Here is a 13,231-nt window from a genome sequence, read left to right as displayed (position 1 = left end):
GGTACTTCTAACATTCCCTTTAAATGAAATAAGAATTTGAAGCACTTATCGGGAAAATCTGTCTGTTATTGGGAATTAAGGAACGCAGTCAGATGCGAAAATTTTAGAACTATAAGTTTAATAAGCCACATCAACAAAATACTGTTGCGTATAATTATCAACAGGCTAAGGAATAAGATTAACCCCGAAATCGCAGAAGAACAATATGGATTCCAACCTGACAGAGGGACAAGGAACGCAATATACCTCCTCCGTGTTTTAAGTGAAAGAGCTATACAGGTTCAGACCCCACTATACCTCTGTTTTGTCGACTACAAAAAAGCTTTTGATAGAGTACGCCACGAAGAAATACTAAAACAACTGCACTCCATTGGCGCTGATGAGAAAGCCCTCAGACTCATGCAAACATTATACTACACCCAGCAGGCATCTATCAAAATCGGAAACTCTACAGGAAATTCCATTCCTATTAAGAAAGGAGTCCGTCAAGGGTGTGTTGCCTCACCAGATCTGTTTAATCTATACCAAGAAACAATCATGAGGGGCATAAATAATATGGAGGGAATAAAAGTGGGAGGTCACAACATAAATAATATAAGATAAGCAGACGATACGGTACTCATTGCAACATCAGAAATCCAACTTCAAAAGATTGTTGACAAAGTGGTAGTAGATAGTGAAGCCAAGGGAATGGAAGTGAATATCACCAAAACGGAATGCATGGTAATACAGAAAAACCCCGAAAACAACAACACCTGCAATATAACGATTCACGGCGAGCAACTTACCAACGTAGAAAGTTTTAAATACCTAGGTTCAATAGTGACAACAGATGGAAGATGTAACCGAGACATACGAGCAAGAATAGCTCAAGCCAAACAGGCCTTCATGGACCTGGGAAACATTTTGAAAAACAAACAGATGTCGTTCGGGATTAGATTCCGAGTCTTGAAGTGCTACGTGTGGCCAATCTTGTTATACGGATGCGAAAGCTGGACTACAAATGCAGAAACACAAAAGAACATTGAAGCTTTTGAAATGTGGTGCTTGAGAAGGATGCAGAGAATATCGTATACTGCACACAAAACGAACGAAGAAGTGCTAAAACAAACATACCAACAAAGGAAACTAATGCCCTTAATAGTGGATCGACAACTATCCTTTTTCGGACACATAGTAAGGAAAGATAAGAATGAATACCTGGCAAGTTGTGGAAAAATACCTGGTAAACGCGCCCGGGGGAGACAAAGAAAAACACTCATAGACCAACTGAAGGGCTTCACCAGCCTAACAATCCAAGAGCTGTTTGAAAAGGCAAGAGACAGGGAGGAATGGAGAGAGATAATTCATGCAGTATCCGAAGCCTGGACCAGGCATGGAACCTAGAAGAAGAAGAAGAAGGAACGGGACCGGGACATCCGAATTGGAAATTTCCCAATATAACAGCAACTGACCTCCCTGGCCACTATGGGAGGACAAAAACCCCACCCAGTCACAGATTGATACAAAATAAGCCCAACATTAAAAACTTAATCAATAATCGAGATATATGATTTACAGGGAAAAAATATGTAATAAAAACATGGATATCCACATCCAAATGTTTCCCTCATGGCAGAACACTCCAGGCAGAGCTCAAGCAAAACCAAATGGGTCCCATTATAGAAAAAAGACATTAAGACATACAGAAAAGGAGAAAATGATATTGCGGTATAGATAATATAGCAAGGCCGAAGACCAGTGAAGAAACCACTGACATAGGGGCAGTCAATATTCTCCCACCCAAGGAGGGAATTTTACAGCTATGTGATGTGGTATGAGTATGACACTAGACTAAGGCTACTAAGAGTCCCACTCTGAGTGGTGCATAGTCGAGTCCCAGGAAGAGGCTCTTTTACTCACACTCTCTCACTGTACTCTGGTGTAAAATGAGTGCCTGGGTGTTAAAAGCGTTGTTTCTGTCAGAAAGATATTGTAATACCATCTAGCAGTAACGGGCGTCATGTCTTGTCCTACATATTCACTATTGCTGTTGGTCTCCTTGTAAAGCATTTTGAGAACATTTAGTGGATATTGCTCTATATAAATGCTCAGTTTCTATCCATCAATAACCGATGATGAAAATATAAAAATAGCCTGATGTCAGTGTTTGTTTTTAACAGATTTATGGCGCTTGCGACACATTTAGGTCATTTCAGTGCCAGTACACAGTCAAAAGATGGGACAGTAAATAAAAATCTGTATTTATTAAAAGCACACGAGAATAAACAAGTCAAAGGGGAATGGCTCAAATAGGGAACAGATGTAGATTCCAAGATCACACTATCAGTGTGCTTGGTTTGAGATCACCTTAACTCACTCAACCCTAACAGCGACTATATCCGTAGTTTACCACGGGTTACTTTTACCCCAAACCTATTTATTACATTTTTATGAGAAAAAATTATAGGCGTATCTAGTATCAAAATCAAAGCTAATGTTTTTAGATTTTTTTTGCATGTTGATGACAATTGAATAAAACTAGCTATGTACGTGCTCATTTTTAATACATTTTTTTCCAATTTTGAAAAGCAGCAAAAATCTTTAGGATTGGGTGAGTTAAAGTCTCATCCAGGCACAGGCACAGGATCCTACCACTACCAGCAAGAGAATACGCTCAAATGCTTACTAAACAAAACAAAAATATTACAGTACATAACAGAGAGATGATTTGCAATGAAAAACACATGTCTCCCCAAATTAACACTATACACTTGACTTTGACTCTTTCCCCCTTTCAGTCAAGGACTCCAGCCAGGGCCAGAACAAACCAGGTCATCTCATTCCACAGACAGATAGAAAGCAACTCGGAAAACACATATAGGGGAATAGAAGACACAGCAAGTGAACACCATGGGAGATCAAAGACCCCACCCAGAGCTTGATGACAAGAACCACATAGCAAAATATTATGGAACGAAAGTCTTTTTTATTCAGTACGGTCTTCCATTTATTTGAAAATCAACGAAAATAATGTTCAGTACAATATGCCACAAGATAAAAGTCATCATAACCAGGGGGCAAAAGGAACAGAAAGCAACTTACACATGGTCAATGTCATCCATAAATTTCTATTATTATACAGAACAGAGATAAAAAATAGAAAAAAAAATATACCCCCCCCTCCCACAATATTCAAAAAAATAATTTTGACTATCCTATTACTATTATTTAATTTCTTTTCCTTTTTCTATGTGTTGCAATTTAATACTAAAACTAGATATTCTTTCTAATGCTTTAGACTTTTATAATTCAAAATAAAGGAAATGCATGCTACCTAATATGATACTGGACAAAAGGTCATTTGTGTGAAATACAAAGATATTAAGGTTTATTTTAAACAAAACTAATCAAAACAAAAAACAAGAAGGAAATAAAAAAAAAATTAAGGAAACAATAACCGAATAACTTTTTTGTAATCAACTTCCTTTTATTTTTTAACACAACACATTTCAAATGATCCATAAATAGAGAATTTGGTACCAAATTAGAGCAATTGGAGCCAGTTTATCCAAAACTATAGTATTAGCAACAATTGATAGCCCCCCTTTGGGTAGTATGGTAGTCTATTACAATATACTCAACATTCAAAGAAGGCTGATTTTTTTTTTGCAATTACTTTTCAAATTTTAATGTTGCACAAAAGCCTGCTCAAATTATCACTAAGTCTAGAAGAACCAGCAACCAAATCATTGCTGGGAGGTCGGAAACAAAACAAAACAAAACAAAAACAACTGAGCCCCTGACCAATACAAGTCTGTTTGCTATTCTGAGCTTTCAAGACCTTCTTAGCAAGCATAAGTAATTATAACCGAGTTATTATACGTACAGGAACCTTTTATTGCGGCTTCATATTATTGAAATCAACCCCATTAAATTTAATTATAAATTAAAAAGCTTATTTCTTAAAAAGGGAAACAAATTGTACTCCGTTTTGAACGTGCAAAGTGTATTAAGTAAAAGTAAAATACAAACTTGTAAAAAGCTATCAATTGTGATGTCATCTGAACCAGTATGATTACGTGTTTCTATTACTCATAACGACACAGAAGCAAATTAAAATTTATGCATTCATCCACCTTTTTCTCGTAAGTTTTTAAGTTATGCTTTGAACCCCAATTCAAAACAAGTAGAAATTCAAATGAGTAACTGTTGAACAAACATCTTCAAATGTCTTAATTAGCATTATAAAATTAAAAAAAACACATTTTGTAACATCACGCAGGGTTATTCAACGTATTGTTTATATTTCCTTGATACTTAACCTCATATAACATAAAAGGTGGGAGATTTTTTCAGATGATCATCTGTCTCAGACTCTTGTAAAAGTTAAATGTTTATGCACAATCAACAGGATACAAGCAATTGCACTGATATAATTAAAATATTCTTCAACTGTTTTGTGACTACTTCTACCAACAATAAACCTCTAAAGTTAAATTAAGAACCTGAAAAAGATTTTAATGATAGAGTGCCAGGCAAAGGAGAAAGAAATACAATGGACATGAAAACACCCCAAAAAACATCAGCTCCTCCAGTGGAGAAATTAGGTTTAACGTCCTGTCAAGGAAGGCTGGTACTTTTTTTATAAACTTTACCTTGTATTTTTTTTTTTTTTTTTCTCTTGCACTGGACATACACACCTGTTCAAATTATTATCTTGCACCAGTGCCTAATGTAATTTTTTTCAATTTCATATTTTTCAAAGGAAAATTATACTATTAATACTACTCCAGAAAACTAATTAATTACTAATTACACATAGGTGAATAAGAAAATGGAATATGGATTATATTTTCTCGGGTTACAATCATCCCCAATAATTACAAACAAATCATCTCACATCTCCAGTTGGAATTTGATAAATAACACATACGAATATTACCTTCCACATATGTGTACCAATTATTCATAATAAATATATAAAGTGCGAAGCTATTGAAGCGCACATTCATTTTGGACCTTTGTATCCTTATTTCGAATTCTCACACACACAAGGAGTCGTATAAGTTGAGGCAAAATATGTGCAACAACCATATGACAGCTCTTGGTGATCAAAGTGAAGAAAAACAGTAGCATTAATTTTTTTCACGAAGACCGCAAGACAAGTTTCTGTGAATTATTAATGTATTAGATATCAAATTGTCTATTTTTTCAAACAATGAATTGGAAATAAATCTAAAAAAATGGATGATTCAATTATTTTTGGAATTATTTGTTTCACAGGTACCAGAATCAATGATTTTTAAGTGTTTAACTTACTTAATGCTAGTGAATACATTGGGAAGTGAACATTTGTATTGAAAGGATATTTATTAGGAATAATCAGTAATATCTAAAAAGACATAACCTTTTACCTTTAAAAGAAGTACGGGCAGATATAAAAAGATAATCATCTTAACATTATATCAGAATAATTTTAATGTAATTGAATATTGAATATAGCAATGTGCCAAAGTAACCATTTTATATGACAACAATACAAAACACTCCATTGATAATGTCAAGACTTCTTGGAAGCAGCCTCCTTTGCATCTTTAGCTGCTGAAGTAAAAGAAAATGATGTAATTAGATGAATGATAAAGCCTTACTGACACCAAACAACTTATCTGTCTGATCTAATTCATCTTAAATCTTTTAGACAAAACAAGAAGACAGAGACTTTTATCCCACACCGCACCTCAACACATAAATGCAATACACATGTTAAAGGTTTTTCAAAATGTACTGCACCAATCTGATGCACACCAACTCATGACATCTGCGTTTTTAAGCAATAGACTATATATATATTTCTTTTGTTGAAGATCTCGGTTTGAGGAAAGTTAACATGTAATTAACAATTTCCGCATGTGGTGAGTTCAATTCCTTAAAAACTGTGCGATCTATTTACCTTTCAGCTCCTCATCTCGTTTCTTAGCTGCTTCTTCCCTTTGTTTGCGTATGATGGCTAATCTGGCCAAGTCTGCTTGTGCCTCCTCTGTCTTGCCAGCTGCATGCAAGGCCTGGTATTTACGTTTGGCTTCCTGTTTCTCAAGCTCTTCTCTGGATGGAAGACAAACGTGATTGAGATATTGACAGCATCTTTTTCAAAATCACACAAAGCAATCTCAGTGCTCTCTTTGATATCAATTTATCATTAAGGTTTACAAATTATAAGCTACAGATAACATTTTTACCATTAATGTGGGAATAACATCAAAATCATTCATCTGCAAGTAGTAGTCATTTGATGATGATAAAATGGCTTTTTTTTTTTACAAATAAACAAGGTGGAAAAAAAACAACTACTCTAATCTTTGAGACTCATAATAAAATGAACTGAATCCAGGAACATAAGAACATAAGATTTTTTGTTGGTGTTAGCTATATACTCACGGAAACTTACATCCTCTCTCCCTTTCTCTCTATCTATCTATCTATCTATCTATCTTTCTATCTACCTACCTATCTATCTATCCATCTCTCTCTCTCTCTCTCTCTCTCTCTCCCTCTCTCTCTCTCTCTCTCTCTATCTCCTTCTATCTACCTATCTCTCCTCCTCTCATTTTGTTCATTGATATATATTTGGTATGATATACTAACCACCCAATCAATCGCTCTCTCACCCCCATCCCCATTTTTAAGACCTTTTTGCAGTTACTTTTACTATATATACACATACACAGACATACGCACACTGACACACATACACAAACATATACACATCCTCTCCATTCTCTCTCTCTCTCTCTCTCTCTCATTCTTTCTCTCCCCCCCCCTCTCTCTCTCTCCTTATCTCGCGCCACTTCTTGCATCAACACTCGACGCCCTTTCCTCACATTAACTTTATTTCCACATTTGACAAAATGTGATATTTTGTAAATTTACATATTTGTTTGTGTTTTTGTTTACTGTCTCCTGACGACGGCCAAGGGCCGAAACGTTGTTTGTTTTGTGTTGTTCCCTTATATATGAGTCACATCTACTCACTTTATATTTTTTATCTCCAGCTATATATATACTTTTTAACAAGAAAGTGAGTGAAGAAAATTATGTGAAATCACCTGCCTGGATATGCCTGATAAATAAATAATTAGTTTTGGTATGAACACCCCCCCCCCCCCGCCCATAAAAAAAGTAAATTACAAAAACAAAGAACCCCCCCCCCCCCCAAAAAAAAAAAAAAAAAAAAAAAAAACCCCAACAAATAACCCGAAATATAGAATGAACTAATTGCTATCAACACAGTTGATAAATATATTATTCACTCCTCTCCCCCCCTCCCCCTCCCTGCTATGCTTGGAAAATTTGTAGACTAAAAACACATACCTTTCTCTCCTTGAAAGGCTAGCCGTCCCACTGCCACTCAACTCTGTAATTTTCTTGGCTGCCTTATTCCCTTGTCTATTTGGATTTTCAACTTCTATGAGGTGTGATACACCATCCACTCTAGCCTGTTAAATGCAATGGAGGGAAAAACAAGAAAATTTCAACTCGAGAAATAACTCTTGGACCCTTACAAGACATAGAAGTGGATGTATGTAGGATTTGTTTTCTGTTTTTTTGAAAGCTAGATTGAAAGACGAAATTTTTCGATTCTTCATACTTGAAAAAAATATCTTGGATTTAATTCTATTTCTATTAATTTCTACTTTAAATATAGATTTTCTAAAACTAAAAGATAATTGAGTCAGTGTTAGATCATCATAAAATCTGATTTAATTAAAATCAGCTAAATAAATAACTGATAAACTACTTAACTCCATACTACAAAAAAAAAATATATTTATAAATTAAAAAGAAGAAAAAAATTGCTTCTTCCTGTTTTACATTTTCAAAGATTGAAAATAAGAGAGTTATTTGCCATCATAGGCTGAATCTTTGTTCTGCTCAAAGCCAATAAGTTTTGAATATAAAGATATACCACTACACAAAGTAGATGGACAACTTGGGCATTTAATTGAATGAGCTTTATTCACATATATCTAAATTAAATTTAAAAATTAGTCTTGAATGTTGACTTTAACTATATTCAATTTCCAATCATAATCCAACCTCCTCTTCACTGCTTTCGTCATCTGAGTCAGATGGAGGCATGTCCCTGTTTTTGGCAGCGGCATCATCATCCTCGTCAGAGCTTTCAATCCCACACTGCCTCTGGTGACAAATTATTTTGGGGAGAAAAATTAAACCATACTCAATATAATTTGTAGAAACTGATATTTAAAAACTTTTTTAATCTATAAAAATATGATTGACATCTATGTCAATCAAGATAAATTAAGTCAAATTAAAGTGATTCATTGATGGGGACAAATTCTAATAAAACTGACTGAATCTGAATAAAACTCAATAGGAAAAAAATAATTTTGCCCTCAAAAAATTACAGAACAGACCACAAAAATATATTTTAAATAAACAAAACAAAAACCTTACCCTCCAAGCTTTTGCCTTTTCATCCTTGACAGCATCTTCCCTCAGTTGATCTTCATCTGTGAAAACCCTACGTCCACCTTTGTGATTCTTCTTCCTGCCACGACCTGCTCCACCACCTGATAATTCAAAGAACATTTGAAGTCATCTATTTGATGCTAATATGAAGAAATTGAAACCCAGGATTCATAAGCCTGTGTGGCTTTGTTGTCTTGCAGTTGGTCCCTGATTTGAATAAGTTACATAAGAGTAGAAGCCAAAAATTTTGTCAGAACTTCAAGGTCTCATTTCAGGCCTCATGTGAGCTGCCAAAATTGTCAACTAAGCAACCAAGTCTATGACTATGACTATCAATGAATTGTAAGTTAATAAATTGTTAACAAGGATTAAATCTCATCACATTTTAATCACCATAGATCTTTTTGTAATATTTTTGTAAATTTGCTCAAAGACGGTTAAAATGAATAGCGCTTTTTGTGCTTGATTTGTTTTTTTCTCAATTCTTACAATAGGGTTCAAGATTTTCGCTTCATATCTATTCTTTTTACACACACGTATATGTCATCCATCACTACCTATAGCTGAAGTGTTTTGAGATTATAGCCAGATACCATTTCACACGTTTAAAAATTTAAATAAATGAATTCGGATGCTGAGAAGACAAATACCGCATTGATTCTGCGATCACAGCCATGACTTTCAAACATGCAAAGCAGGGAGTCTTTTTGTAGAATTGATGTAAGTTGAAAAGTTGAAGATGCCACAGTATCTTCATCGATGTCATTTATCAATGCCATAATTTAAAAAAGATTTTTATGAGTTTCCTGCAAAACGCACACTCAAATCATTTTATTTCTAGTCATGAATTGACCCACCAGTAAGTCCAACATTTCCTTATTACCCTCAAATATTATGAGTGTATAGGCTTCAAAATATTTTCAACGTGCCTATTTGCTGTAGTCTAGTGATTGGTTTACACTTAAGAAGTTAGAATTAGTAGTAAAGGATGATCACTTCTAAGTCTAGTCTAGTCTTAATAGGATTAGTGCTTTGAACCAATGTGTTTGTAGATACTTGCATGAAGCTGCTATCACGAGTTGAAAAAAGGCGAGAATTTCTGTTCCAATTATTGAAAAGGAAAAACTTAGGGGTAATCTTTAAATATTATATTGATTTTTTGTTTTCAGTGAGATGAAATGGCAAGTTGTTTATATCTCTGGAAAAGGCATAAAATTCTGCAGAGCTGTGCATCATTATTGTCCTTCTATGTCATACCATTGAGAAAACTTTGTGTGAAGGAATTGCATGTTAAACGCTTATACCTTTTGAATAGGAAATAATCCTTTTTTATCAAAAAATGTCCATTGGAGAGTCAACAAGGATTGTCTCCCTTTATATATCGGATTCCTGAGCACCTTGCAAAAAAGCAATGACTATTGTATTACCATTAAGGTAGGTTCACAGAAAATTACACAGCAAAATAAGTTCACACACAAAAGTTATATTCTCACCACAAATTTAATTGACAGGAAGTTGGTAAAATAACCTATTTTCGATAATCTATAATACACCAACTCATAAATTTGTCAGTCCATATCTCCATTTTTAGAAGGTCAATTTTCAATTTGAAAATTTCAAAGTGAACAACTAAAAAATGATGCCGCTGCAATGGTGTGTTTGAGTTTGGTGTACCACATGAATGACAATTTTATTATTAACATTCCCAATGTTCCTGTAAAGTGGTTGTCACTCATTTATGACGGAGGTCACTCAAAGATTAACGGAAGAAATTTTGAGGAACAAAAAAAAAGTTTTTTTCTCATTGAATCATACACTATTGATAAAGACCATTAATGCCTGAAATGTGTATGTCACTGTCTCATCTCTAGTTATTTAGATCCCCTGTTTGTAGATTTTATGATTTCTGTGATGTACGATGTATCTGAAGGTTTCTGACTTGTGCTTGATTTTCCATTTTGCATTTGGTTACAAATGTTCAAATAATAATATTATAAGCTATGTAACGTAACAACTTTTGGACATATTATTGTTATAACTTTTTAACCAAATGATATAGAGCAATAATTTTTTCAATCTGATAAAATTTCAATTCCTTTTATTATTCTTTGCTAAATCAATTGTCATATTTCTATTTCTAAAAAAATTCTTGCAAGTGCCTAGACTATTGAATTATTTTTAAAGAAAACGGACAACTTTTAGAACAATACTACCATCTATGATCATTAGTCAAATATATTTATATGTATGTTGGGTCACTGAACACGAAAATGTCATAATTTCTGGGTGCAATATTCTAGATTTTTGTGTATAATTGTTTTTGTGTCCAGACTACTTTGCTACTTCTGGCAGCATAATAATATCCTTCCATCATTGACTGACAGGTCATTTCTCAACAAGATGGCCAAGACAACATATTTAAAAGTTAATTTAAGGAATAAAGTAGTTAGTGGGAAGGGTCTCAAGCACGAAAATTTTAAAGATTGGTTAAAGGGGAATTTTCAACCTGCAAGTAGTAGTAGTGCCATACAAATAAATGACAAATGTCTAATGAAATGCAAACAAACTCCAAAATTATGACCCAATTATCAATTTTCACTTGACCCTAATTTTCTATATACCTCTCATACATGAAAATGAGTTAAATGAAAATAGCAAACGCAAAGAAGATATATACATATGAAAATAAAGAGACCTTAAAAATGAACTTGCCATCAATCCACACAAATTAAATGAATACCAAAAGTGGTCGACTGTAAAACCCAAACTTTCCTTGTAGCCGTGAGATGCAGCAGACCTTTCTCTAAAGGTAAGTGTCTCCAATTTACAACAGAATAATATAAATAATTCTGGAACTGTTTGTTGTACAGAAACAAATTAGGTGTCAAATTACATCTGATAGGGTCAAATTAAGGTGCAGGGCTACTGAGTTTTTAAATTTTTGCCTACCACTACCAACCAGGAGAAATCACCTCCCAACTTTTAATTTATGATTAGAAACGTGATTCGCACCAGTCAGTTTCCAGCATCATTCCTAGCTCTACAGACTCTATAATCAAACAAATCTTTCAAAAACACAATTGTAGGGCTAATACTAATTGCTTGTTGTAGTTGTATTGTGCTAAAAGTCAAAGTTGACAACAAAAAAAAAGTCACACATAGTATGCGTAGGCACAGCAGCTTGTCATTTGTGCGGCTATGTGGTCTTGTGGTATGACACTCGTGCATAGTTGAGTCCTTGGAATCTGGAAAAGGCTCTTTACTCACATTCTCTCAATGTACTCAGGTATAAAATGAGTACCTGGCCGTTGACAACGTTGTCTTTGTCCGAAAAAAAAAAAAAAATGTAATATCGCCTAACAACAGGCGTCATGTTTCGTCCTACATGTTAAGTGTTGCTGTTCGTCAGGGACCCCCTTCCCTGTGCCTGTAATTCTGTGAAGCGCTTTGAGCACTTTAGTGGATATTGCGCTCTATATAAAAGCTCAAGTTATTATTTTTTGTTGATTATGAAGTGATGTTGGTTGGAGTGAGTGTAAGTGTAGAAAGAAAAAAATAGTATAACTAAAGAAGACTAAAATTGACAACTAAATGGTGGTACTTCTTATTCTTAATAAAATTACAAAGAAGTTTAATTAAGTTAGTATTTTATTGATGTTTTTCAAATCCATCAACACTTCTAAAATTTATATTCAAAATCAAATTTCAGTTTCAGTTTCGATTGCCACTCCTACTGCCAGGCATCAGTCAGAGTGAGAGTGAGGACTGATATAACTATACTATAACTGATACAGTCTCAGTCACAGTTAATTGTCAGTTTCAGTTCAGTATGGAACTATCAATCAACTAACGTCTCTTTTCTTTACTTAAAATTTTAAAAACGTAGAATGACCTATTTCAGTTTGAAAATATTTGATTACGAATCCGACATTTACCTCTAGGCATCTTGGCTTGAGATTATATATCACAAAAATAAAAAATATACCGCCGTAGTCTGGGTTTTCACTTTCGCACGCAATAGAAAGTTCTTGTTGGATAAAAGACAAATTGCAATCGCCAAATTATGGTTCCTTCCTTAACACTTTTTAACTCTCCCAAGCTGAAAATGGATGGAGTGGCTAAGTATTTATTCTAGGTACTATGAATATATCAAAATTTTAGTTTACATCGGTGGTAATAATTTTGGCTTCCGGGGGGTTTATTATTTCTATAATTTGTTTCCAACTCAATGGTGTAATTGTTTGAACATCATCTGAATGAAATACAAAATAAGCACAGTCAAACAAAATCTAGTGTAGATAAAAGGATAGGCAGAGAAGTTTAATGTGCACTGGTGCACTTTCTTTAATGCCAGCTGAACATATTCTATGCTGAACTTTAGTATTTATCCAGCTAATGTCAACTATCGCTTTTATTCTAAATATTAATCTATTTTGCCTATCTGTTTGTTGTCGTAGTCTCAGTAGTAGTAGTAGTAGTAGTAGTAGTAGTAGTAGTAGTAGTAGTAGTAGTAGTAGTAGTAGTAGTATGGTATGGCACTCGCTTTCGGATCGGAAGGCCCTGGGTTCGAGTCCCGAGCGGTGCATAGTTGAGTCCTTGGAAAAGGCTCTTTACTCACATTCTCTCACCGTACTCATGTGTAAAATGAGTACCTGGCCGTGAACAGCGTCGTCACTGTCGAAAAAAAAAAATGTAATATCGCCTAACAGGCAACATGTCTCGTTCTATGTGTTACGTGTTGATGTTGGTCAGGGACCCC

General features: G+C 34.4%; 1 protein-coding gene across 2 annotated transcripts; it reads right to left on the bottom strand.

The window, feature by feature from the left end:
* Positions 1 to 2,964: 2,964 nt before the first annotated feature.
* On the bottom strand, positions 2,965 to 12,579 carry LOC144973657 (uncharacterized). 2 transcript variants are annotated; one of them, XM_078916380.1, is made up of 6 exons: positions 12,408 to 12,579; positions 8,458 to 8,573; positions 8,077 to 8,178; positions 7,351 to 7,475; positions 5,933 to 6,084; positions 2,965 to 5,583 (listed from the first exon to the last, which is right to left on the bottom strand). In XM_078916380.1, exons 1-6 carry the CDS (start codon positions 12,415 to 12,417, stop codon positions 5,543 to 5,545), a joined length of 546 nt encoding a protein of 181 aa, XP_078772506.1. In that variant the 5' UTR covers positions 12,418 to 12,579; the 3' UTR covers positions 2,965 to 5,542. The 2 variants fall into 2 exon arrangements, with proteins under 2 accessions (XP_078772506.1, XP_078772507.1); XM_078916381.1 differs by having other exon boundaries at positions 2,965 to 5,580; positions 12,408 to 12,573.
* Positions 12,580 to 13,231: the final 652 nt, after the last annotated feature.

This window comes from Berghia stephanieae, chromosome 5 (genome assembly GCF_034508935.2).
Source record: "Berghia stephanieae isolate SIO BIC M18660-M18661 chromosome 5, UCSD_Bste_1.3, whole genome shotgun sequence".
Taxonomy (NCBI): Eukaryota; Metazoa; Mollusca; class Gastropoda; order Nudibranchia; family Aeolidiidae; genus Berghia; species Berghia stephanieae.
The sequence above is the reverse complement of the archived record's forward strand: the minus strand, read 5'-3'. Positions and strand labels throughout refer to the sequence as shown.

Coding starts and splice junctions, on each gene's coding strand:
- LOC144973657 (XM_078916380.1), bottom strand. Junction 8,179..8,457: donor AAAAGGCAAAAGCTTGGAGG/GTAAGGTTTTTG, acceptor ATTTGTCACCAG/AGGCAGTGTGGGATTGAAAG. Junction 5,584..5,932: donor ACGAGATGAGGAGCTGAAAG/GTAAATAGATCG, acceptor CTTTTACTTCAG/CAGCTAAAGATGCAAAGGAG.